At 41.4% G+C, this 24,478-nt stretch overlaps 3 protein-coding genes across 8 annotated transcripts; 1 reads left to right on the top strand and 2 right to left on the bottom strand.

Annotated features, from left to right (window-relative positions):
- Positions 1 to 233: 233 nt before the first annotated feature.
- Positions 234 to 11,581, bottom strand: usp49 (ubiquitin specific peptidase 49). 5 transcript variants are annotated; one of them, XM_061784228.1, is made up of 8 exons: positions 11,449 to 11,581; positions 9,722 to 9,839; positions 6,415 to 7,894; positions 4,911 to 5,118; positions 4,128 to 4,236; positions 3,524 to 3,729; positions 3,326 to 3,441; positions 234 to 721 (listed from the first exon to the last, which is right to left on the bottom strand). In XM_061784228.1, the coding sequence occupies exons 3-7, from the start codon at positions 7,816 to 7,818 to the stop codon at positions 3,338 to 3,340; spliced, it is 2,031 nt and encodes a 676-aa protein (XP_061640212.1). In that variant the 5' UTR covers positions 7,819 to 7,894; positions 9,722 to 9,839; positions 11,449 to 11,581; the 3' UTR covers positions 234 to 721; positions 3,326 to 3,337. The 5 variants fall into 5 exon arrangements, with proteins under 5 accessions (XP_061640212.1, XP_061640208.1, XP_061640209.1 ...); XM_061784224.1 differs by having other exon boundaries at positions 3,348 to 3,441; XM_061784225.1 differs by lacking the exon at positions 11,449 to 11,581 and adding an exon at positions 11,109 to 11,243 and having other exon boundaries at positions 3,348 to 3,441.
- A 1,386-nt stretch (positions 11,582 to 12,967) lies between these two features.
- On the bottom strand, positions 12,968 to 15,237 carry med20 (mediator complex subunit 20). Its single transcript, XM_061784245.1, has 4 exons — positions 14,838 to 15,237; positions 14,105 to 14,250; positions 13,383 to 13,636; positions 12,968 to 13,317 (listed from the first exon to the last, which is right to left on the bottom strand). The coding sequence occupies exons 1-4, from the start codon at positions 14,849 to 14,851 to the stop codon at positions 13,096 to 13,098; spliced, it is 636 nt and encodes a 211-aa protein (XP_061640229.1). The 5' UTR covers positions 14,852 to 15,237; the 3' UTR covers positions 12,968 to 13,095.
- bysl (bystin-like) lies at positions 13,510 to 20,950 on the top strand. 2 transcript variants are annotated; one of them, XM_061784238.1, is made up of 8 exons: positions 13,510 to 13,649; positions 15,232 to 15,508; positions 16,407 to 16,563; positions 16,626 to 16,764; positions 16,920 to 17,053; positions 17,131 to 17,291; positions 19,331 to 19,433; positions 20,290 to 20,950. In XM_061784238.1, exons 2-8 carry the CDS (start codon positions 15,250 to 15,252, stop codon positions 20,642 to 20,644), a joined length of 1,308 nt encoding a protein of 435 aa, XP_061640222.1. In that variant the 5' UTR covers positions 13,510 to 13,649; positions 15,232 to 15,249; the 3' UTR covers positions 20,645 to 20,950. The 2 variants fall into 2 exon arrangements, with proteins under 2 accessions (XP_061640222.1, XP_061640221.1); XM_061784237.1 differs by lacking the exon at positions 13,510 to 13,649 and adding an exon at positions 14,479 to 14,561.
- Positions 20,951 to 24,478: the final 3,528 nt, after the last annotated feature.

Genomic DNA, 24,478 nt, shown 5'->3' with positions numbered 1-24,478 from the left:
TTCTTCAATAAGATGCAGTAATATTAGTCGTTCTTCACTCAGTATGAATAATATTGCACTTTTCACTCACAGGCCCCAAAAAATAAGTCGACTGAGCGACGGCTTGCGTCAAAAAAAAAACCTCGAAACTCGGGTCACTCGTATCTCAAGACACCACTGATATGTTGTAATGAGAGGAAAACAGCATTTTGGGATTTTAATGAGGCAAAAATGTCTCAAATTCACACAAGAAATTGCTTCATGTTTTTAATAATTACTGTCAGGCAAACCCATATGACCTTTACATTGATGACATGTATTCTTACAGTACACAACAGAACTCACCTGACCTCTAAGCAGTAGAACATTCATCGTCATTAAGATTGTTTCTGACTTGGAGTTGACAAATGGAGTGTGGATTTGACTCGTATCAAACACAAGTGTTTCTTCTCGATTAGCTAGCAAATTCTAGAGACTTTGATAGAAACAGCAGAGTAGAAAAAAAAAAACATTTTCCTGATTTGATCTTAAATTCCTTTCAAGGTTTAAGATTTACAATATATTGCTTTGAGGTGCTAAAACGTAAAAGGTACCAAATGTCTCTTGAAAAGGAAAAAAAAAAAAAAAAAAAAAAAAACGAAACCAAAACATTCATCACTTCTGCAGTGGCTTGTTTCCATCGCCGGCCTCGTCTACACAAGGACTCAAAGTGGGAGAGAGTGAAGGAGTTCTTGTCTGGGAGCTGCCATGTAGAAACAATACAGGAGCAAAAAAAAAGATGAACAATTACAAAGCTAGGACCAGCGCGGCGACCCCCCGCCCCAAACCCCCACTTCAAAAAGCCTCCATCACTCATCAGTCAAAGTGTTCTTTTCGCTTCCTTTATGGCTGCCGAACACAGAATGAACTCAACTGAGAGAACATAAAAGTCGGGAGACGACATCATGAAGTACACAGGAATGAGTCGGAAAAGTGACATTTTACAATAATAATAATACAATTTAAAACAAAAATAAAAAGCAGAAGCCGATGCAACACAGTCTGGACTTCTCCGACTCTTTCAAGTAAGCTGGTCCATTTTGAGGAGAGTTGATCCCCGCTCTTGTCATACGTAAAGCTACAAAATAAAACAACAGCTCTAAGGATAAAAAAGAATTTTTTTAAATCCTGAAATCCAGAATCTGTGTTGTACTTTCTTATATGTAAAATGCAGTTTGCCTGCTTGTTTCTCAGACTCAACACAAATTAGCTATTTTTTTTATTTGTATTTTTTTCTCCTTCTTAAAAGCAAACACATCACTGGATGTTCAGCAGGGCAGAATCGAACCCACGCGCACAGTCTGCTGGCCCCACTGGCGGACAAAACTGTCGCTTCATTTATGAAGTTTCTTTGCAGACACAAGCAAATGAGGTTCAAATCACAGTGGCTAATTACCTCCGCCAAGTGCTAACTAGCGTTTCAATCGTTGGGATTACTAAAGTCAAAAATCCAAAAATTAACATGGCTTTGTGGACTGGTGGCACACGTGTATATTTCTATTACGAAGGACTATAAGAGCCAGACTGCAACCCCAAACAAGTTCAATTACTGCATGTGGGGAAAAGGGATACAGATATGAATATAAAGTTTTCAAATGACAGTAGTAAACTTGTTGTCTTGTAATATTAGGACTTGTAGTATTCCAAATCATGCGATTTACTCGCTGCGATGACTCATGACAGGGCAAGCTGAAAGTCTCAACAACTTCAACTTTACTTCAGAACAATGTTTTCTCATAATTGCATGACTTTATTATTTTTCTTTTGCGTGTGGCCCTAAATAGTCCTTTGTACATTTTGGAGGTAATCTGAATCAAAATGCAGAAAGAGAAACTTACGAAAAATGTCCCCTCCCATCTTTTCTGATAATCTTTTATGTCCTTTTCAGACAATTTGGGCTGGAAATGCCCAAAATGTCCCTTTTCAAGTCATTCTCGTTGGTCTTTTTGCCTGGCATTTGGGACGGTCAGATTTCTAATTACTATGCGACATATACATGATCTTTGCTCTAATTGGATGGATCATCTTTCCTTCTCCCGTATTGGCGATGGCCGCCATCTGCGGTCGCTTACAGCGCTCTCTCGCGAGCCGCTGAAGAGGACCGAGTTGGGAGAAGGGTATGAACGTGGCGCAAATGAAGCGAATGTGTGTTCGGTGTGTATGAATCATTGTGAAGCACAATATAGCAAGCGTTGGAAGGTTGGCCCATTCCGGGGGAATGTGGGTGAAAATAAAAAGAGAGCGGACATTTTGAGCTTGTCACCCGCCCCCGTTCATATGACGTGAACCTGCCGCGACGATCGTCGCTATTTCTTCCACCGCACTTACATTGAACATTAGAACTATAGTGAAGTTAAACGCAACATACTGCATGTATACTTATCGACTGTATTTGTAGGGCTGAGACTCGCTCGCGCAAAAACCCGGAAACGCCGTGTTGCCGTTCAGCTAAGTTGAGTGGGTGGGTACGAACCATGAAGTGGGGCAAGTCCTTGAATATTAATTGCCAAAACGCTATTTCAAATTCTGTCATTTGCAAGTGGTTTTGGTGTGCAAAGGCTACCGCATTCAATCGACAAACCGCATAGCCTATGTTATGTATAAAACACTGGTAAAAATTGATTCTGATGGGAGGGGACCTTTAAAGAAATGCATTTAGTCTTTCTGCTGTGTAACGAGTCCAAAATGGATGGACACCAACAAATTAAAATAAAACCCAGCAAGAAGAGTGCTCGTCAATTTCTGTAGACGTTGGCGGAGGTCTGTGCAACTCCAGTTAGGACATTTGTCAGTTTATGCTACGTTTACACTATGCCCCCGGTGGCCACGGCTACCGTGCAGCATATATATTGCCGTGAGAACTGTGACGAAACACGGCAAAACGTGCATCAATCGCGGCAGAACGTGAGAAAACTTGAAAGGACCGTGGGATGCTGGTAAAATACATTTGCTTCCCGTCCCACTAAGTTTTGTGAGGCCCAATTATGGGCTGCCACATTTTGTTGGGTTCACCCCATTTTACTAAGGCTAACGAGGTTTCCCATCCACATCGTGATCGCTGTGGCAAATTTGTTTGACGCTGTAAAAAACTGGCAAGGCATCCACAGCAATCACGGTTTGCCACGTTCGCCGACCTTATCGCACCACATTCTGTCACATCCGTCCCGTTTTGTCCGCGGTGGCCTGAAACGTGATTGTTGTGGCCGCCGGGAACACAATGTAAACCTTCGTCCCTATTGCTATTTTCAAGTGACTGTTTGGTGACATCTGGGTGCTAAACTATTTCATAAATGCAAATCAGGCTCACAGCGAGAAGTCCCTAAGCAGACCTCTGTGTGTAGAAGAGAATGTAGGCCTGAGTGTTGCACACTTCCTCCACACTGCAAACCTTCATCTCAGAGTCATTGCAGTGGACCCAGAAACCTGAGGGGCGCACGAAACCAGTTAGCGTCGATGTTGCGTTCATGACAGCTCGTTCGTTCGGGCTCTGCGCCGGTGTGCTCACCTCCTTCTGTGTTGTAGCAGTATGCGGTGTAGTGCCCTGAGCCAAAGCCTTTGCCGTGGTGCATCACCACGGCCGACAGGTCGTAGGTGTAGCCCCCTCTGTGGACAGAGTGACCTGAGCCCGTGCAGCAGTAGGGTTTGATGCTCAGAACCTGGTCGAAGGCCACGTGGACGCCGATTTTCTCCCGATGGTTCCTCCCCGACCACCTGCCCGTGCGAATGTCACCATTGTTAAGTTCTTCGTCAGGGTAGCGCAGTAGATAATTGAAGACTCTAAACTGTCCAAAGATCTGAGTGGTTGCTTGTCTATATGTGCCCAGGAGCCTCTCGCCCAAAGTCAGCTGGGGTAGGCTGAAGCCCACCCACGACCTTAATGAGGATAAGTGCTGTAGAAAATGGAAGGATGTAAATTCTATAAAATCGCTTTCAAATAATGACTCCTTTCAATACCGATTGGTCATAATGTCACTGTGTATGTACAGTACATGTTAGTCTGTGTAAAATCTCTTGAACTAACTACAATCACTCCAGGTACGGATTTGAAGAGTCGCTTATTTCTTGACCATTGATCTACATGAAAGAATAGAGAATACAAAGACACTTGCCTGAAGCGCTTGAGGTGCAGCCGTAGAACCTGAGGTAAACGGTAGATCAGAAGCTGCTTATGGGCTTCTGAAAGAACTAAAGGCTTGTGGGATGTTTTCCTTCTTCTTTCTGACAAATCACATGAGACAGAGATGACTAATTAGTATATGAAAATGGCATAACTGGAGAGAGGATTTGCAAAAATCTTAAAAGCTTAAGTTCAATTTCTAGTCATTGTACTTGAATTTATATCGTGGAAATTCACAATACATGTGAACTCGAGCACTTTGCATACTGCATAATGGCTTAAATACTAATTAAGCAGTTGGACCTGCAGTGTAAACAACAATTACTGTGGGAGGAAAAAGTATGTAAAGAGAAGGAACCCTTTGGAATGTCTTAGAATCTGCATAAATTGGTCATAAAATGTAGTCTGATCATCTAAATCCCAAGAATAAACAAACAGCCTGCTTAAACTAATACCACACAAACAATTATGTTTTCATATTCTTTATGGGGCATTACGTAAACGTTCACAGGAAAGGGAGGAAAGAGTAAGTGACCCCTTGGATTTAATAACTGGTCGAGTCTCCTTTGGCAGCAATAACCTCAACCAAACGTTGAGGGCTCACATTTTCCTCCCACTGTAGATTGGTTGTTTTAGCAATTCTTTAATAACCAGGTATATAATAATTCATCAGTCAGGAAATGTATTCAAATGACAACACCCATTTCCTGCTGGAGAAATGAGATGTTATCAGAGCAGTAGTGTACATGGGTCCTAGTGCAAAGGCTGCACTCACTGTTGCAGTGGTTGCAGGCATAAATGCTGCCTTCAAGCGCTTCCATCTCGGTGAACTTGGACAGCATTTCGGTGAGGGTGCAGCTGCGCTGGTAGGCTGTGGAGCCGGAGCCTTTGTTGACGCTGTGGTAGCGCTCGGGAAACTCCAAAGATAAGTCCCAGAATGGCTCGACTGTGTTTGACTTGTGCTTGCAGGACAGACACGTCACCTAGACAGAGAAGCGTTGAAAAGAGACAGCACTTGCTCTTAGCCATGAAATTCAACCCGGTCGGGCTTTTTAGAAAACAAAAGCACATGCATTTAGTGACTTAAGAACAGAGATGATGTTCTTTGCGGTATCTAATGACTAAGAATAACTAAGGTGCTTATTTTCATCTTATTAGGCCTCACTTTTAGTACATGATAGATGTCTTGTTTTGAGATCCAATCAGTGGCGAGCTGTGCGCTTGGGACCTGGGCCTCTTTAAAACACCACTATCAAGTCACAATTATAGAAACCCTAAAGACACAATAAAGCAGCATGGAGCTGTATCACCCACATCAATTATTACCTTTATTAATGTGTGCAGATTGATACAGACGTGTTTTGCTAGTTGAACAGTTTTGCTCTGACCAACCAATCAGAGGACAAAAAAAGTGCAGATGTGACTGTGGGCTAGCCAAGTGGCCCTGTGAGGCGAAATAAACTAGTTTAAGTTACGTCAGCCAGCAATACCGATTCTGAAGGCCCACAGCAGATTTGATTGACATAGCAACACAGAGAAGCTGAAATCCGATTGGACAAAAAAAATAAAAATTAAATAAATACAAATCAAACATCCGCACACATGCAGTGGAAGCAGTCAAGCATTAACATGAGGAGAATGGACTGCTGGAAATGGTTCATAGAAAGAAAAGTAGAATTTAGGTTGTAAATGTAAGCAAGTGTTTCTGATAGTGTTTAGGCCAGGAGAGAAGGTCCAAACAGCCCTTCACTGGATCCTACACAAGAGGCGTATCACAATCTCTGCCTTTACAAACAAAATGTTGCATAGTTTTTGTCTCAATATGATGCATTCCAACCCCAATAACTATCCATCCATCCATTTTCCGTACCGCTTCTCCTCACTAGGGTCGCGGGCGAGCTGGAGCCTATCCCAGCAATCTTCGGGCGAGAGGCGGGGTACACCCCGAACTGGTCGCCAGCCAATCGCAGGGCACATATAAACAAATAACCATCCGCACTCACATTCACACCTACGGGCAATTTAGAGTCTTCAATCAACCTAGCATGCATGTTTTTTGGGATGTGGGAGGAAACCGGAGTGCCCGGAGAAAACCCACGCAGGCACGGGGAGAACATGCAAACTCCACACAAGCAGGGCCGGGATTTGAACCCCGGTCCTCAGAACTGTGAGGCTGTGTTAAATAAATACCTCAAAACTGAACATTATTATCCTAAACAAATGGAGGTCTTTGGCTGAGCAATGACGACACAGTGCCTTGTGTATGCTGCCGCACTCACCTGGCTGAGTAGCTGCCCGTGAAAGATGGTGTTCAGCACCTTGAGCACTTGTTTGGAAAGCTTCCTCTTGGTGATGGGGATGACGATCCGGCGTTTGGAGCCCTCCGTGTCCAGCTCCTGCTGCACCTTGTCCAGCAGCTCGCACAGGAACTCCTGCGCGTCCTGCTGGTCATAGCCGCGGAAAGCCGGGATGAGGTTCCACACGGAGTGCAGCATGGCAAAGGGAGACACCAATGACCAGCGGCCTGACCACATGACCCTGAAAAGTGTATGCAACTCATGGCACAGAGACATCTGCTGGCGGGTGGAGCAACGAGGCTCCTTGGGCTGGACCAACTCGGCAGTCTGCGGCTTGGGCGGGACGCTTTCCTTTTTGCCCGCCGTCAGATTTCCCACGCGTCCCAGGGGACATGAGGTCAGCGGCGTGTTACCGCTGCTGACCACGCTTCCGGCCACTGCCTTCATCCCCTGCGAGTGGGTTGTCTTGGCCAGCAGCTCCTCGGTCTCGCACAGGTCCAAAGTGAGAAAACACTCCCTGAATTTCTGCAGGTGACTCAGCACTTGCAAGATGGAGTTCATGTAGCACGTGTTCCCCAGGTTACGCAGACCGGTGACCCCCGGAGCGAGCCGACGGCGGGTCGCCGAGTGGGCTGAGTAGTACCGTCTCAGTTTTGCAGCTCTGCCGTTCGGCGGGGGCTTTCGTGACAAGGAGAGGAGGGAAGGCTTCTTGGGAGGAGGCGCAGTAGGAGGAGGTAGGCGTTCCGGAGGGTCTCGAAACTTACAAGGAATAAGTGTGATGGTCGAACGTGGCGCCTGAGTAAGAAGCCTAGCGCTCTTTCTGGGGGGGACGCTGCCCAGCTCTTCCAAGAGTCTCCTTTTCACCTCTTTCTTTTGTCTTTTCGCCTCCTCCAGCTTCTCTTGGCGCTCCGTCCGCAGCTCCTGATGTTTGCTCGTCCACCTCTGAAGCATCTTGGCAAGGAGGGTTTTCCTCCTGTGACGCAAGGCCAGCTGCATGGGAGCCTGCGGCCCGCTCTCCCCGCCCCGGTGTGTGTACACCCGCCAAGCCGAGGAGCGCAGCGAGCGCGTACCGGGACTCCGAACGGTGGAGAGGGCCCCTCGGAGGAGCTTGAGATCTCCCTCTGCGTTGTCATTGAGTACATAGTCTCCGCAGGCAAAGCAGAAGACGTCCAGCTCCCGCACCTCCATGGCCAGCGGGTGGTGCGACTCCTGAAAGTGTTTGAGCGAGTGCTCCTCCATGAAGCGTCCGCAGGCCACGTGGGAGCACTTGAGGCAGGCCCACACCGAATCTGTGGTACTGCAGTCCACGCAGTGCCATTTCTGCGGATTGAGGACGGAGTGGTCGTGGCCCAGGCGAAGGCGCACCACGTGCTTACAACGCTCCATCTCTCCACATGCACATGGGGGGGCCCTCAGCGGTAGGACGCACGTCCTCTAGCCGAGCAGCAAGTCATTCTGCAGGCTGATATCGCACGATTTGATTAGATCAGTGGTTCTTAAACTTTTTACACCAAGTAACACCTAAAAAATGATTAGCTATCCAAGTACTACAAAAATTTCAATACATCATATTATGGCCAAGTGTTTAAATATCAGGTAAAAAAAAAAAAAAAAACTGTACTTAAATATTCAATTAAAATGTATAGCACATACAATTACAAAAAAATAGACCCAAATAAATGTTTAGGCAGTCCTTAAAGACAAAATAGAAATGTATTGAACATAAAATTGAAATACAACTGAACTGTACTTGGGGCAGTGATTCACAAGCGGTAGACACACCGGACTGTGAATACTGGATTAGATGATGTGACCATAGATTCATATAAAGTGAAGGCAGGGCTTTTCCTGCATATAAAATGTGGAGGCAGCTGCCTCTGCCTAATTACTCGGGCTGTGCACGAACCGTTGGGATTCAAGTGGATGTGAAAAAGCGATCACATCGCGCAAAATTCACCATATCGCGGATTTTGGAGGGTATGCTGTATTTTATTGCGGTAAATAAACTCTTCCTATACTAAAAGAATAACCTGTGGGGAAAAAAATGCATTAAAACACACATTACAAGGAATAAAATGTACATACTACTGCGCATGACTGTATGTTTAGGAGTTGAAAAGGTGCTTAAGAGTATATGAATTGTTTATAAAAGTATGGTAGAGGTTAATAGGAAGGTGGGAAAGATTAATATGAGTCTGAGGAGGTTCATACAGCTTTAAAATATGTATACATCTCCCCAAAAATGTGGTCGCTACTTCGCGATTTCACCTATTGTGGGGGTGGTGCGAAACCTAACCCCTGCAATAAACAAAGGATTACTGTAGATAGTTTTCAAATAATCAAATTGGATTTTTCATTTGTTAGACTATGACGTCTTTGTTTTGGAATAGTAGAAGGCGTAATGATTCGATTCTGATTTTGTCGTCATTCGTTACTCTGTCATTTTTAACTGCAATTGTGGTATTATGCCGATGGCACGACACAATAAAAGGTTTGGAAGTCACCCCTAAAACTGTTGACTTGGACAAGAGCTGCGAATTCCCCATTCCCGAATGATCACAGTAGTACCACCTCTGCCTTAATTTGAGCAAATAAAAACCTTAGAATGAGCGCTACATTTAAGAAAGTGGAACCTCTGTCCCTGGATGCTGGTTTACGTCCGATGTGTTCGGATTTGGAATTTTTTTTTTTTACCAATGATAATAATGGAAATAGAATCTTTTCCAGGATCCGACTATTGCCATAATAAAACATTGATTAATTGTACACACACTTTAAGTAACATTTTAACATTATTATTTGTCATACATATATTCATTCATCCATCTGGAACCTAGCCCAGACTGACTTTGGGCAAAACTCATTGTATAACTATATATCAGTGTCAGTAACATTATACTTCCCACTTGGCACCCATTGTACAAGTATTACTGTACCATAATTAGCCTATATTTATTACTTACCACATACCAAAATGCAACATCTTAAGCTTGTTTTTCTTTTTCTTCTATTTTAGATTAGCTTTAAATTTCTTTTAATTCTTCCTCAAGGCTACCCCCTGCAAATGTCTGTACTTCTGGGTGCCCCTATATATATTATTAATATGTGTGTAAATGTGTGAATACTGTTGCTGTGAAAATTTAATTTTCCTAAATTGATGAGTAAAGTATCTATCTATCCATCTATCTCCATATAACCACTCAAAAAGTGAGCAATGTTATCTTGGTAAAGCTCTTGAATTGGGAAAAATATGGATTATAAGTGAGAGGAGAAAGGAAGATGCGCTTACTGTACAAATAGTTGTCTTGGTCAGATTTCAGGCAAAACATCACTTAGTTCGATGGGAACGGCAACGTGCGGAGCAATCACCCATATCCACTGTCGTCAGCAGCACCTACTGGTACATTCTAAGGGAGATACAAATCAAAAGTGAGTAGGCGTAATAGAACTTCAAATGCACACAAAGTTAAAAACGCTGCATAGCATTCAAACCCCTTCCACTCCCAACCCGACCCCCCCGTCAAATACATGTCACGCTTCCCGTTGGAGCATCTGTGTTCTCCTGGAACCCTGAGTTTAATCTGTGTGCCTTGAGCAGGATTTGAACAAACTACTTGGAACTCAGGCGGCTTATCATGTGGCCACTTCAAGGTTCACATTAGCAGCGCTATTGTGTAGAGTGCACAGCAATTCAACTTTTAACTGAAAAGAACAGTTGGGATTTCTTCAACACGGGGGAAGGAACAGGAATTGGAAAAAAAGAAAAAAATAAATCACACAATTCTTATTCACTATACAATATACAGTAATTTGTTTTGTTTTTTAGGTAACAATCTAAAACATGAAATTTTTCAGTGGACAGGAACTACAAAATTGGAAAATCCTTAAATCTAAATACTACTTTTGTTCACTACGAGATGCACATGAGAGCAGGCTGACCTTTTCTTTGCAAATGCACATAAAAACCACTTGATGCACCACAGATTGGATGCTATCAAATACTTTGACTCCACATTCTGGTTCAACAAAAAGACGATGAAGACAACCTCTGTGGCACTTTTGTGCAAAAAGCACAGCCAAAAATGTGTGTTGTTGTTGTTTTGATTGAATTTGGTGATAAGATTCATGTAGTCTTGGAATGTTTTGTTGTTTAAAAAAAAAAAAAAAAAAAAAAAAAAAAGCTTAATCTTCTTTCCACGCAAACAAGAAGTAAACACAAAGAGGATTGCTGATGACTGGTCATGAAAATGTGCTTGGGGCTCATTTGGGTCATTATCTAAAGCACAAGTCTTCCTCAATCACGTCTGTTGAGCTCGACACTTTTATGTTGACGTTTTAATACAATGGCAAAAGAAAGAAAGAAGAACAAATTTAAAAAACAAGGATTACGTGGACCGCAGTTGCTAAACGTTCTGTATTACAGTCCTGCGTGTTATCTGATTGACCACACGTCTGCCGCCGTGGTTGTTTTAATCGCGATTGTTCGAGCGGTTCTTTCCGCCGGGCTGGTAAACGCCATGCTAGGCTACCTCGCCGCCTCCACCTCCGCGTCGAGGCAGAACAAAGGGGCGTGAGGAAGAAGAGCCTCTCACTCTCTCTCTTTCCGAGAACATCCAGCAACTTTGTTGCGGCAACGCGGCCACCAAGTTAGCTCCTCGCGCTCGCTCCATGCTAACCTGGCGAGGAAGCAGCCAGGCTAGCGGCGCCACGCCGTCCCCTCGCCCGTCTCCGAGGGCACTTTGTCGGAGAAGGATAAACACGAGGCGCACGGTCGCTGGTGTGCCGCTGTAACGTGGAAGTGTAGTTCCCGTTGCTCCCGTGTGTTAATTGAAGTTGACCTAGCTGCTGTTCTCGCTCGCCGACGCTCAATGCCCGCTTAGCTAACACACTGCGCCGCTAAGCGAGTACAAACTCCCCGCTGACATCCACTACGGAGAGCAACGCTTTGTTTGCCAAGTACGAATCAAGGTTTGTGATAAAAAAGAATATAGCGGAGGGGGTGGTGGGGAACGTTACCATCGCCAGAACGCATCCATCCGGCACACCAGAGATGAAGGGAGGAAAAAAAAAAAAAAAAGCTTCTTGTTGTCCTCACTCAGATTGAACAACCCAACTCTCGATGCGAACCCGGACCCGGCCGCTCTCATTGGACCGAGGCTGAGCGGCAGCCGGCCTCCCATTGGCCGAGTGGCGGAACAACAGGCAGCAGGATGGACCGGCCGTCTGTGGTCCGTCCACCCTCCCACCGAGGCCACATGGAACAATAACCGAGGTTCGGAGCCCCAAACTGGGCGAGGAGGAGCCTGACCTCGGTGTCACCACTGGGGTTCGTGTTCATTTCATTCCACGTTTTAAGGATGTGCTCCATTCAAGTCCCAGCGACATTCTGGGCACTGATGATGATAATTACATGGAAAAAAAACAACAACCTCCAACAACCATTTTATTACAATGAAGACTGGATGTTGTGGATCTTACTGGACAAGCATTCATACACTGTGGTATGCAATTTTCTTATTTTCGTTCCACCATTTTAAAAAGTGGGCACAAATCATGTTAAAAAAGAGGTTCAATGGAAGACAATTTGAACAAAACAAAAAATTGCAGCTTACCTTTTGGTAAAACTATATGCACGATTGTAAGTACTTACATTTGAGTACTCGCCAATACCAAGTATTGATACTTGAAGTCATTACATCTTGCAATAGTGATGAAAATTTATTATTTATATGAAAATTGTTCAAAACCAAACTTTTCTTAAACATGGCATGAGTTTTATTTTTACAAGTACAAAAACAGGTATACAGTATCGTACGATATACCTTACATTGATTGTATCGGTACATTCCTAGTTAAAACCTAACCTTTAAGAGTAAGGTTTTTTTAGCCATGACCCACCACCCAAATCTACCTTCAATCTATCCATTTTTTTGTGCTTTTCCTCATTGGGGTCTTCGGTGAGCTGGAGCCTATACCAGCTTTTCACCCTGGACTGGTCGCCAGTCCATTGCAAGGCACATATGGAGAACCATTGACACTCACAATCACACCTATGGGCAAATTAGAGCGTGCAGTGATGTTCTATAACATCAGTTTCTGGAATGTGGGAGGAAGCTGGACTACCTGTCCACACAAGAATAGGAAGCACATGCAAACACCACACAAGAAGTCCGCAGCCAAGATTTGAACTGAACTTCAGAACTGTGAGGCAGACATGCTAACTCATAGATCACTGTGCTACCCTAAAGAAATTAAAAAATATATATTTGTTTCGTGGCTGCACTTTTTTTTTTTTCATGTTAACTTGTATTAACCTACCATATTGTACTATTGACCTATAATTATTGAATCAGCATTGGCTTCACCTATACATATATAGCGTACAGACCTGGTTTAGTGTCATCTGTGTGAACCTCGTAAATGAAAATTTGAATACACAAAGATTTTTTATTTGTTCTTCACCAGTCTTTTTTTTTTCTTTTTAAAATACAAGACCCGCTCTTCGAATGGATTTATACATGATGTTGAGGCTCCATCAATGGAAATAAAAGGCCAGACTTTATTATCAGATGCCAGGATAGATTCTTGATCCACAGGACCAGAATTGATGAATATTATTAGGAATGTATAAAAAAAAAAAAGCTCTCCTTCAGGAATGGCAATTCAACGCACATTACTCCCTTGAATTTGCAGTTTACGCAGTTTGTTGAACAACTCCAGATACTGTGTCATGGTGTCAATGCAGTCAGCCGGTGCAAAAATGCCTTCAGGCTTGGCAACAAACGCAGATGGCAGCTCTGGGACGCTGGGGCCCAGGAATGACAGCATAAACTCCTTCATAAGATTCCAGCAGTCCCCTGGAACCACACACGGACAATATTCCACCTGTGGAGAGAGTAAGTACGGTTACAACAAAGTGGGGTGGGGGAGGAGACTATATTTGTCCATACCTCTACTGATATCCCTCTTGCACTTGAGCTCATGGTCACTGTGCCAACTTTGATCAGGAAGTCGCAGTAGCGGTATCGTGAGCCCCGACACTCCACTTTGTGGCCCTTGGCATTCTGGAAGTGACTCTTGAGCTTCACCATGAGAACGTCAAAGTTGGCATCAGCTACCAGACAGGGTCCGTTCTCAAACAGAGCAAGGCAGCTCAAGGGGGTTTCTGAATTGTGCATCACGTATAAGAGCTTGGAGGGCTGACCTGGAATACAAAGGTAACACTGACTATCACTGCTGTTTTGAGCTCAGTATAACAACAATTTAGATTTTTTTGGGGGGAACTTTAGAGGGCTAAGAACCATATTAAGTTGAAATGGACGCCACACACCTCACTAAAAAGGTAGTAGAACCATGTGAAGAAAATTAACCGGATATATCTATATTAAAATTTAACATTTTTTAAAGTTTATAAAGTAGTAAAATAATACAATAATGTCAAATGAAGTATTATTATTTACAAAGCTCCATGTCTGTTTCGGACCATTTGAATGGGCAAAATATAATAATCGGTAAGTAGTTATGTGGTGAAGAAACCTAGTCTAGCTTTTTGACATTTCCCATGGTGAGAACAATAGTGCAAAATAATACAAAGAATAGCTGTCCCATTGCACATTTTAGCACACTTTTGGACTCAAACGTGAAGCTAAATGACATAAGTGTTACATATTACCGCTGACACTTCCAGTCGCATGGTACGTCTCACAGTCGACACAGAAGCTGCCCTGTTTCACAGCGCCCAGCTGCTCCAGTTTCTTGTGCACCATGTCCACAGTCTGCTGCACACTCTTCCCCTCTGCCACCGGCACCTGGCACACACTGCCTCACAAACAAACATTGTTTTACACCCGACAAACAGCAACATGACCATGCATTTGCGATTGAATCCCATCTGTCAGTGATTCACAACCACTATTCCACTATACCACGGGAAATTATCAAATTTCTGAAAATATTACTAATTTAATTCCAATAATGGACATTGGTTCATCTATCCATGTCAGTGATGTATCGTGACAAGCAGATCAATTATATGTCCCCCGCTAGATGGCAGGAGGAACATGATCTGTGTATCTACCTGATGACATTCATGCAACAGTCAGTCGTGGCATGGACACACGAGTACATTTGTGAGTAAATTAAGACGAGGTCATTATTTCAGTATATAATGGTGCAGTAACATTTTAGTTTGTTGTGCTGTGACATTTTTCTGTCATGTAAAATATGTGCGTTGGCTCAGTGGCAATCACTGCTTAGTGACGTTAGTGAATGGAAAAAGCGGTGCTGTGGAGCAAAGATAATGCAAGAGGCTTACGTGATGCGTGTTAAAACGCAATGTGTTAGCACATATTAAGTGACAATTGTAACCGCACATAGTTAAAATGTAAAGACAGAAAATATCTCACCAAGTAACCCCCATTGATATTTGCCTCTAGATGCTTTTTTTTCGTACTTGGTTTAATACTTCCGGGTGAAGTTTTTCTTCGTCATGAATTTTGACCGTGAAATTTTGTCTTCCGGTAAAAAATAAATAAAAAATAAAAATAAATAAAGTATACTAATAGTAACACAATATTGATGATACTAAAATGTGTATTTAATATGAACGATATAATCTCACGATACCGAAGAAAAAAGAGAATTTTGAGCGGAGGAAACGTTGAGGATGTGGCGTAATTGACGTTACTTCCGCTATACAAGACCCTTGCACGTGTTTCGCTAAACTTCTGTTTACAATATTGAGACGATTTGAACATTAGTCAACACACGCGAAAGAGTATATGAACGTTTTTGATACAGACTAAACCAACTGCAGCCATGCCGAAAGTGAGAAAATCTAAAGGAGGTGAGAAGCGAGGTGAGTCGGACACTCTGGTTGACCAGATGCTACAGCCCGATACGTTCCGAGGCAAAAGCCGGACGAAGAGCAGGGACGATCGGATTGAGAGCGAGGACAGGTACGTGGACGAACGTCTCTCCAGGAAGATCTTGAAGCAAGCCAGGATTCAACAAGAGGAACTCCAGTGCGAATATGGCCTGGCGCCGGAGAAGAAGAAAGCCCCCGTCACTGTTCTCGGTAAGACGAGTATAGCACATGCAACTACATCGAAAACACGAAAATTAACAGATTTGTTAGTGGAGTTCGGTGTACCAAGGGCACTTGGAGTTTTGTTTTTTTAAGTTTGCCTAGCATTTCATAATTTGTTTGTTTCCCAATAAAATTTCCTAATTTTGTAATGTACTACATAATGTACAGATGGTCTAAAAGTTTCTCTGTTCATATTGCACGACACTTTGTTGTCCACACGTGCTTCAATTATAGTAAAACTAGCCTACAGAAAATGAAAAGTAGCTTATAATGACGATTTGACATTACTAATCGATAGCAAAGCTAATTTATTTATATAGCGCATTTCATACACAAGGTAACTCAATGTGATTTACATGATTAAAAACATTTAAAAACAAAGGAAAAACAGCTTATAAACATAAAAAAATTATAAAATACAATTAAAACAGCATACAGTGCAAGAAATATCATTTAAAAGTGGAAATCCTCTAAAAAGTATGGGAAAAAAGAAGAGTTTTTAACCTGGACTTAAAAACATGCACACTGACGTCTGGCGTCACTTCTGTTGGCAACTTATTCCATTTGTCTGCAGCATAATAGCTAAATGCTGCTTCACCATGTTTGCTTTGGACTCTGTGCTCCACTGTTTGACCCGAGTCTGTCGATCTCAGAGCCCTTCTGGGTTTATATTCCATTAGCATTTCATTCATGTATGCAGGACTTAAACCGTTTCGTGATGTATAGAGTTTGGTTGTATCATAACCTACATTTATCTGCATTTTTTTCTATTTTTCATGGTATTATATTTTTGTCCTGTGTCACTCACAAATGAATGTTGCAGGTGTAAAGCAAGAGGTGACTCTTAACACTGAGTCCCCCCCGCCCCCTTAAATTTATTATTCAGGTTCCTCATCTCAGGATGCAGATTCAGATGAGGAGTGGCCAGCGCTGGGAGCAGCTGGTGGTGGTGACGCCGACACTGTGTGTGACACTGAAGTTGTGGTCGACCCTGATGACGAGAAAGCCATTGAGATGTTCATGAATAAGAACCCGCCATTGAGGTATGTAAATGATCACACAGAATTATAAAAACAAATGCTTGATTTGTGTTGTTTTCTTGCAGGCGCACCCTTGCTGATATAATAATGGAGAAGATAACTGAGAAACAGACTGAAGTGGGAACAGTGATGTCAGAAGTGTCTGGCTGTCCAATGCAACAACTCGACCCCAGGATAGTAGAAGTGTACAGAGGTGTCAAAAAGGTGAATCGTCTTTAAATTAGACACTTGCACCCACCCCGACAAATACAGCTACAAGAAATAATGAGAATCTAGAATTTATTCTCATGCAAATACCTTTGGCGGCCTGAGGGAATTCCAGCCATACATTTTTAATGTGTGTGTTACTTTTACTTCAGGTCCTGTCAAAATATCGCAGTGGAAAGTTGCCAAAGGCTTTTAAAATAATACCAGCGCTTTCAAACTGGGAGCAGGTCCTCTATTTGACTGAGCCTGAGACCTGGACGGCAGCTGCCATGTATCAAGCGACAAGGTCAGTTCCATGTAGAACGTGAATGAAGTTTTCTTCAGAACGACCCGTTTCACTATCTTTATTCGCTTTTGTTGTAGAATCTTCTCATCCAATCTGAAAGAGCGAATGGCCCAGAGATTTTACAACTTGGTATTGTTGCCCAGAGTTCGGGATGATATTGCCGAATACAAGAGACTCAACTTTCATCTTTATAGTGCTCTGAAGAAGGCCTTGTTTAAACCAGGGGCCTGGTTTAAAGGTGAGATGTTCACTGTTTTAATCAAAACCATACAGTGCGAATGACATCGAATACAAGAGCTGCATTCATAATTCGACCGTTACCAAGTTAATAATTAGGGGTGGGACTTGAAAAAAAAAAACTAATTAATTAGAGGATTTGGAATGAATTAATATCCATCCATTGCATTTTAATCGTATAACAATATTTGTCCTAAAAGGAACATGGTTTAATTTAAATGGATTTTAGTGGACGACTGAATCAAATAATTGACACAGGCAGGAATATTGTTAATTCTGGAAAAATGCATTTAATTGCGTTTTTAATACAAAACAGTAGAAAAACTAACAGAAAATATCTCTAGCCAGAATTATTTATTTATTTTATTTTTTTAGAACGGTATTGCCTTTAAATTGTTTCAGCGTGGCAGTTAAAAAGTGATTCTGTATGTTCACTCAAAAGATTGTTTTGTTTGAATGAGTTGTTCGTGACCAACAACACTAATCGAGTCCCGTCTACCGCTGCCTCCAAACACACACAAATTATATAAAATGCTCGGTGGTACGCAAAAGCGCACTGATGAAATCGAACCAGGTGCGCATTTAATATTTACAGTTCCGCATGCGCACCACTCACGTAAAATCCTGAATATCACTATGCTTGCATATTTTCTTTATGCGCTGCGAAAAAACACTAATATTACAACAGCTCATTGAGCTTATTTGTGACCATCTCCCTGTATGTCTGTATTATACTTTCCCCAAGTGGCCAAGGTCCACACACTAGAAGTAGCTGCACAGTCATAATGAATTAATCATGATGCACAAACTTTTTTTTTTTTTTTTTTTACATTCCATTTATAATTATATGTTATGAAGTAAAATATTATAGAAGGCTGTTTTCCTTGTGTATGTATTGTAATTGATTAAAAACACATGTGATCTGTTTTATTGAAGTTTTTGTCCACTTACATCATTCTATATGTTTGAAAATACAATATTTACATATTACTAATGAAGTTCCTTTATTGGCACTGTACTTTTGACCATGTGTTGTCATATTCAGCTTTCTCAGCAGGGTAGTTAAAACTGGAGGTTTAAAAAAACAAAATTATTTCTGCTATGGATGTTTTTTGTTTTTGTTATTGTTCACAAAGTCCACTCACACCAATTGTTTACATCACGGTTATAGGCTATGCCATAATTGAATATGTGCAATTTTCCAGTGACCCTCATTTTTAAACCCCCACAGTGTAGTATGTCCACGTGGTGGCAGTGTTGCGTACAAAAACATACGGCGGCTACTTGCCCTCCACTGACATTAATGAGCCTTACTGAATGTTTTCGTCTATGGTAAGGATAATAACTAAAAACTACTAACAATTGGTACTCATTAGCACATTTTATTTATTAATTTGTATTAATTTGATTGAAGAAAGTTTTGTGTGGCATGGAGATAAATATGTAAAATTTATTTATAAAGAAGTTTGGTTTACTTACCTAAGTAAACACAAAAACGTTTATTAAAAATTTTACTCCATTATATTCAACAATAGTCAATACACTTTCATATTTGTAGTATATTGCAATAGGTTCAGAACCACCATCGCCTTTGTTAACTATACAAAATGAATGATAAACAACCATATAAAATGAGGATTTACAGATGTGTAATGCTAACCTTGGGAAAGGCATCAATAAGTATTAATTGTGCCCTAACTCCATTATGTCTCTTTGACCTGACTTCTATAACGTTGTCAACAGTGTACAAATTGGAACAGTGGTGTTCTAAATGGCTGTTGACCCAGCCGTTGGAATTTATCGCCATTGTAAAAAAGATGCACTTATTTTTTAAGCTTTAAAAAAAAAAAAACACCACATAATCAAAGTCATATTTCAGGAATCCATTTTAATCATGTGCACTATTAAAATGTATGCTTTTAAAGGAAAATCTGCACTCAAACCAAGCACGTTTGAATTAATTTCCTACAATATTTGTTTTTCCATAGAGAGACACTGCATGAAAACTCTAAAGTATTTAATCTTTTCTTTGTCCCACAGGTATACTGATACCTCTTTGTGAATCTGGGACGTGCACTCTCCGGGAGGCCATCATCATCGGAAGCATCCTTACAAAGTGTTCTCTTCCTGTGCTCCACTCCAGGTGATCATTGTCTCTCCTCAGACAAACGCCATCGTCTCACCCATAAATGTGCCACTTGATAGCCTTCTACTGTGTCAGCTATGGTATTACACTACACAGTATTACACAATCATCACTCCTGTCGACGACAATGGCCCTCAAATGAATTAAAATAGCTTTGGGTTGCAAGTTTCACAAAATACTAGAGCTGAAACAATTAATCAAATAACTCAAATACTTCAATTACAAAAAAATGGTTGACGCAAAATATCTTCCTCAAAGCTTTGCATGGATCTTTTTTTTTTCTTCTTTTTTTATATGAGGTTAACTGTGGATACACGCATCAGTCTGTGTAGAAATAAGTTGGCACAATGGTGGCACGCCAGGATGAAGCAGTCTGTAAAAGACAGAGAATGTCCAAAGTTTGGATTACGTCACACCTCAAAAAGAAGATAAAGTGCTCTTGCAAAGCAGAACTGGCTACTAACTACTTAATAATAATTAAAAAAAGCATCCAGCAACTATTTTGTTCATTCGATTGTGTGCCAGTTATCAGAAACAAACGCTGGTTAGACGGTTAGCTAATGATAATCTGTGCCAATACTGCAGCTCTGCTTAACCTTTCGGCTTTGTAATGACAGTCTTCTGTGTAGCACTATCCTGTACTATTCATGCATGATATTTGGGAGTTTAGAGGAATATTTTCTAGAGGTTTTTGGTCAGTTTCAATGACTCCAGGGGTATTTTACTTTAAAGGTACCACTGTAGTTTTTGAATTTTACATCAAACACATTGCTATATGGTACTAGGGGTCAGTTTTCATGCAGTGGAAGATTGCATAACATGCATCCTTTTTTTTTTTTTTTTTACCTTTCAGCGCCACGATGCTTAAGTTGGCAGAGATGGAGTACAACGGCGCCAACAGCATTTTCCTGCGTCTGTTGCTCGACAAGAAATACGCCCTGCCTTTCCGTGTACTAGATGCCTTGGTGGCTCACTTCCTGTCCTTCCGCAGCGAAAAGCGAGTGCTTCCTGTGCTCTGGCATCAGAGTCTACTCACGCTGGCTCAGCGCTACAAGGCTGACCTGGCCTCCGAACAGAAGACGGCGCTACTGGAGCTGCTCAAGATACAAAACCACCCTCAGATCTCAGCGGAGATTCGCAGAGAACTGCAGAACTCTGAGTCGCGGGATATTGAAATCGGGATACCCGTTACCATAGATATGGACTGAAAATTCTTTGTTTCAGGTGTGCTCTTTTTCTGAGTTAAAAAAAAAAAAATCATGATTTGTTTAGCATGGGGTAAAATGTTAGTACTTACATTTTTTTCCCCATGAAAAATCAGTTGAACACAGTACATCATAAGTGTTTCAAATAGGACTGTTTGGTATTTATATATATAAAAAAATCAGTGCCGATAAATGTGTCAAACATAAGCTTTATCCCGCACTGCACAGAAATGCTGTAAATCTGTGCATGTGTTTGACGAATACATTTCGAAGCAGCAATTTTGATTAAAAACAAATCGAATCACGAAATGTTGGGCGTAGAGATCCCTTATTTCTCTCCTGAGCACTTATATAGACTACTATTCACACTCACGTTCACACACATTGACAATTTGGAGTCTTCGCTGAAATCGACATGCATGTTTGTGGAACGTGGGATCACGGCAAGCACGAGGACAACACGCAAACTCCACAGAGGGAGGCCAGAGATGAGATTCGAACCCTTAACCTAATAACGGTGAGTCAGATGAACTAACCACTTATCACTGTGCTGCCAATAAAACACTTTTTGTCCTCATGCCAAACCTCAGCAAATCAGTTTTTCTCGAGCAAAACATTGAGTGACAGTTGCTCTGTTCATATTTTACACTCCTTGTTTACTGGTATCCTTTTAATACCTTTGTATTCATGTCTCAACTACATCTATTTTTATTTCAAATCTCAGCTACATTTATTTTTATATCTTTTATTCAGCTTATCAGGTGATCAACTTCACTCTTTCACTGCCAGTTGTTTTCTGACAGACCAACTCCATCTTGCCAACTGTTTTAGAGGATTTTGACTGATCTTCCAAGGCCTACAGAATGTGTTCTATGGCTATTTAAACATGGAACCTATCAAACGAAAGATTAAGCTCTTCTTTCATGCCATCATCCAACACCATCCAAATTCACAGTATTGATTGGTTTAGAGCTGCAAATATGGAACGGTAGTTGACTTCATAAGTGCGCGACGCAGCGAGTGATTGATGTCATAATCGCGAGACACATTGAATCAATAATGACATTTGTTGGCAACACCTTTAATAATCGATTTGTATCGATTTTTTTCGATTAATAGTTGCAGCCATCATTAGAATGCTAACGTTTACGTACGAAAATGTCTTCGGTGGGTTCCTCACCTGTTAGCACGGTGAGTTTTGCCATTCGGAATACGTCGACTCGATAAAATACGGTACTGTCTGCATTCTTTATGATTTAAATATGCCTCGAGAGTTTTAAAGAGAGTAAAATTAGTTGAGCTAGTATTTACAGCGATATTATAGAAGATAACGCAAACTCACTAGCAGCTAAGCTAAATGGGTGCTAGGCTAACTGGTGCTACAAGTCAATTTTATATGATTGTAGGACAACTGGTCCTCAAAGACCACCCTGGGTAGGCATCTAGTCCTCAGGTAGGATTCAAAGAAGCTTTTAATTTATATCTTTAAGACAACATTTTTATAAAATGTCATATTTTCAATAGAAATTTGAAATGAAATGAAACATGTTAACCACTAAAGTTATAATTTTGATGAACAAATGTGCACTAACCTTGCTCAAAAACTACTTTTCACACAAAAATTGTGATACATTTCCCTATGATTTGTAATAAAGTGTTAAACATTTATCTGTTACTTCTAATGAAAATTGATTTCTTAGTAATTTCAAGTTTTGTTTTTCAGAGAAAATAGGTTAGCTGTTACGTTCATTAAAAACAAGTTGTTAAATTTATTGTTTTTTTTGTTGAAAGAAGTTCGTTGTTAAATGTGTTTACAAAAACGTAAGTTGTTGAATTTGTTAAACAAAAAAAAAGGTTGTAAAATTTATTTCGACTAACCAGTTGTCCACATTTCTGAGGACCAGTTGTCCTAGGTATGCACTTTTGAGGACCAGTTGTCAGAGCACCACTTGTCCGTCCACCATTTTATATACAGTGTTCCAAACAAAATTGACATAATTTTGTGGTCTAATGAAATAGCTAATTCTCGCTCAAATGACCTCTAATTTAAGAGATATGTAAAAACTGAGTATAAATATTAATAATTTTAATAATGTACACATTTTATATAGCGCTTTTTTAAAATTCACTCCACATTCACACCCTAGTGGTGGTAAGCTACTTGTGTAGTTGCCGCAGCCGCCCTGGGGCCATCTGACGGAAGCGTGGCTGCCAATATCTGCCTGTGGCCCCTCCGACAACCACCAAACATCCATCCACATTCATTCATAGGCAATGTGCAAAGTCTGTTAAAGAGACGTGCATTTTTCCCGCAGTTTAAAACCATTTCCAGGAGTTATCATTTTCCTGTCATGCTTTTATCAAAATACTGTACCCCAGTGATCATAAGTGATTACATTTTATAATTAATGAATTATGAATATACAAAATAATTTTTATTGTTACTTTATTTGAGTTTGGCTACTTCATGTGGGATTATTTACTCACCTATTCATATTTCAAATGATTCAAATTATTTGGGGACACCCTGTATTTCAAGACCTATTTGCTAATTTTTTTGCGGGTATTTGGTGTAATTAATTTATCCAAGGAGAACTATTGTGTCCCTGAACTGGTGCATGATTATGAGGTGGTTGTACGGGCGGGCCGTGACCTGGCATTCGTTGGTGATTTCCGGACTGTTCTGAACCTGAAAGCCCTGGAGGAGGGCACCACTAGCTGGGTGTCTTCTCACTTGCCTGGAATCCAGCAGAACATCCAGCCCCACATGAGGAGGACACTGGTCACCTGGATGTTCCAAGTATTATAACAATTTATGTGTGATTTTTAAAACTGATTCTGTGGTGGTAAAGTAATATGCTTTCTTCCAGGTATGTGAGGAGCAGAAATGTGAGGAGGAGGTGTTCCCGCTGGCAGTCCACTACCTGGACTCTTACCTGAGCCGCCATGTTGTGCAAGACTCCAAGCTGCAGCTTTTAGGTGTTGTCACCATGTTGCTGGCCTCCAAGATGAGAGAGATGGTTCCTCTGACAGCAAGCAAGCTCTGCATCTACACAAACTTCTCCATTTCACTGCCAGGCATCCTGGTAAATATCTCCTGGGCTATACAATCTGTGGTCATTTCATCCATCCAGACTTCCATCCATCCATTTTCTATACCGATTGTCCTCATTAGGAAAAAGGGTGAGCTGGAGCCTATCCTAGCTGACTTTGTGCGAGAAGCAGAGTACATTTGGTCGCCAGCCAATTGCAAGGCACATATAGACAAACAACCATTCACATTTACACCTAAGGACAATATAAAGTCTTCAGTTATCCTAGCATGCATGTTTTTGGAATGTGGGAAGAAGCAGGAGTACTTGGAGAAAACCCACGCACGGGGAGAACATGCACACAGGAAGGCCGGAGCCATGACCACCTCAGAACTGAGTCAGACATGTTAACCACTAAAATAGCCTCCATCCATCCATCCATCCATCCAGCCATCCTAATTTGAGTCAGATTATACACCATTATAAATATAAACCTGCTGTATATGTCTGAAGTGTGTCAATAAGATATATGCAGTGTTAATACAAGTTGAAATGTGGGTATAATCATGGATCCATTTGAATGGGTTCCTTCTTTGGCCCATGCCCCGCCCTTGCACAAATAAATGTAAAAATGTAACAGTGGTCCATCTTACTTGACAGTAGACAGATTTTAATTCAATAATATGTTTATTATTGCGGTTGTAGTACTGAAATGTGTGTCTCAGCATGTCGCTTCTACTATTACTACTATTACAATTAACTATTATAAACTATTACAAACACACTTTATTTAATACTGGTCTAT

Source organism: Phyllopteryx taeniolatus, chromosome 9, assembly GCF_024500385.1.
Source record: "Phyllopteryx taeniolatus isolate TA_2022b chromosome 9, UOR_Ptae_1.2, whole genome shotgun sequence".
NCBI lineage: Eukaryota > Metazoa > Chordata > Actinopteri > Syngnathiformes > Syngnathidae > Phyllopteryx > Phyllopteryx taeniolatus.
This window is presented reverse-complemented; position numbering and strand designations above follow the sequence as displayed.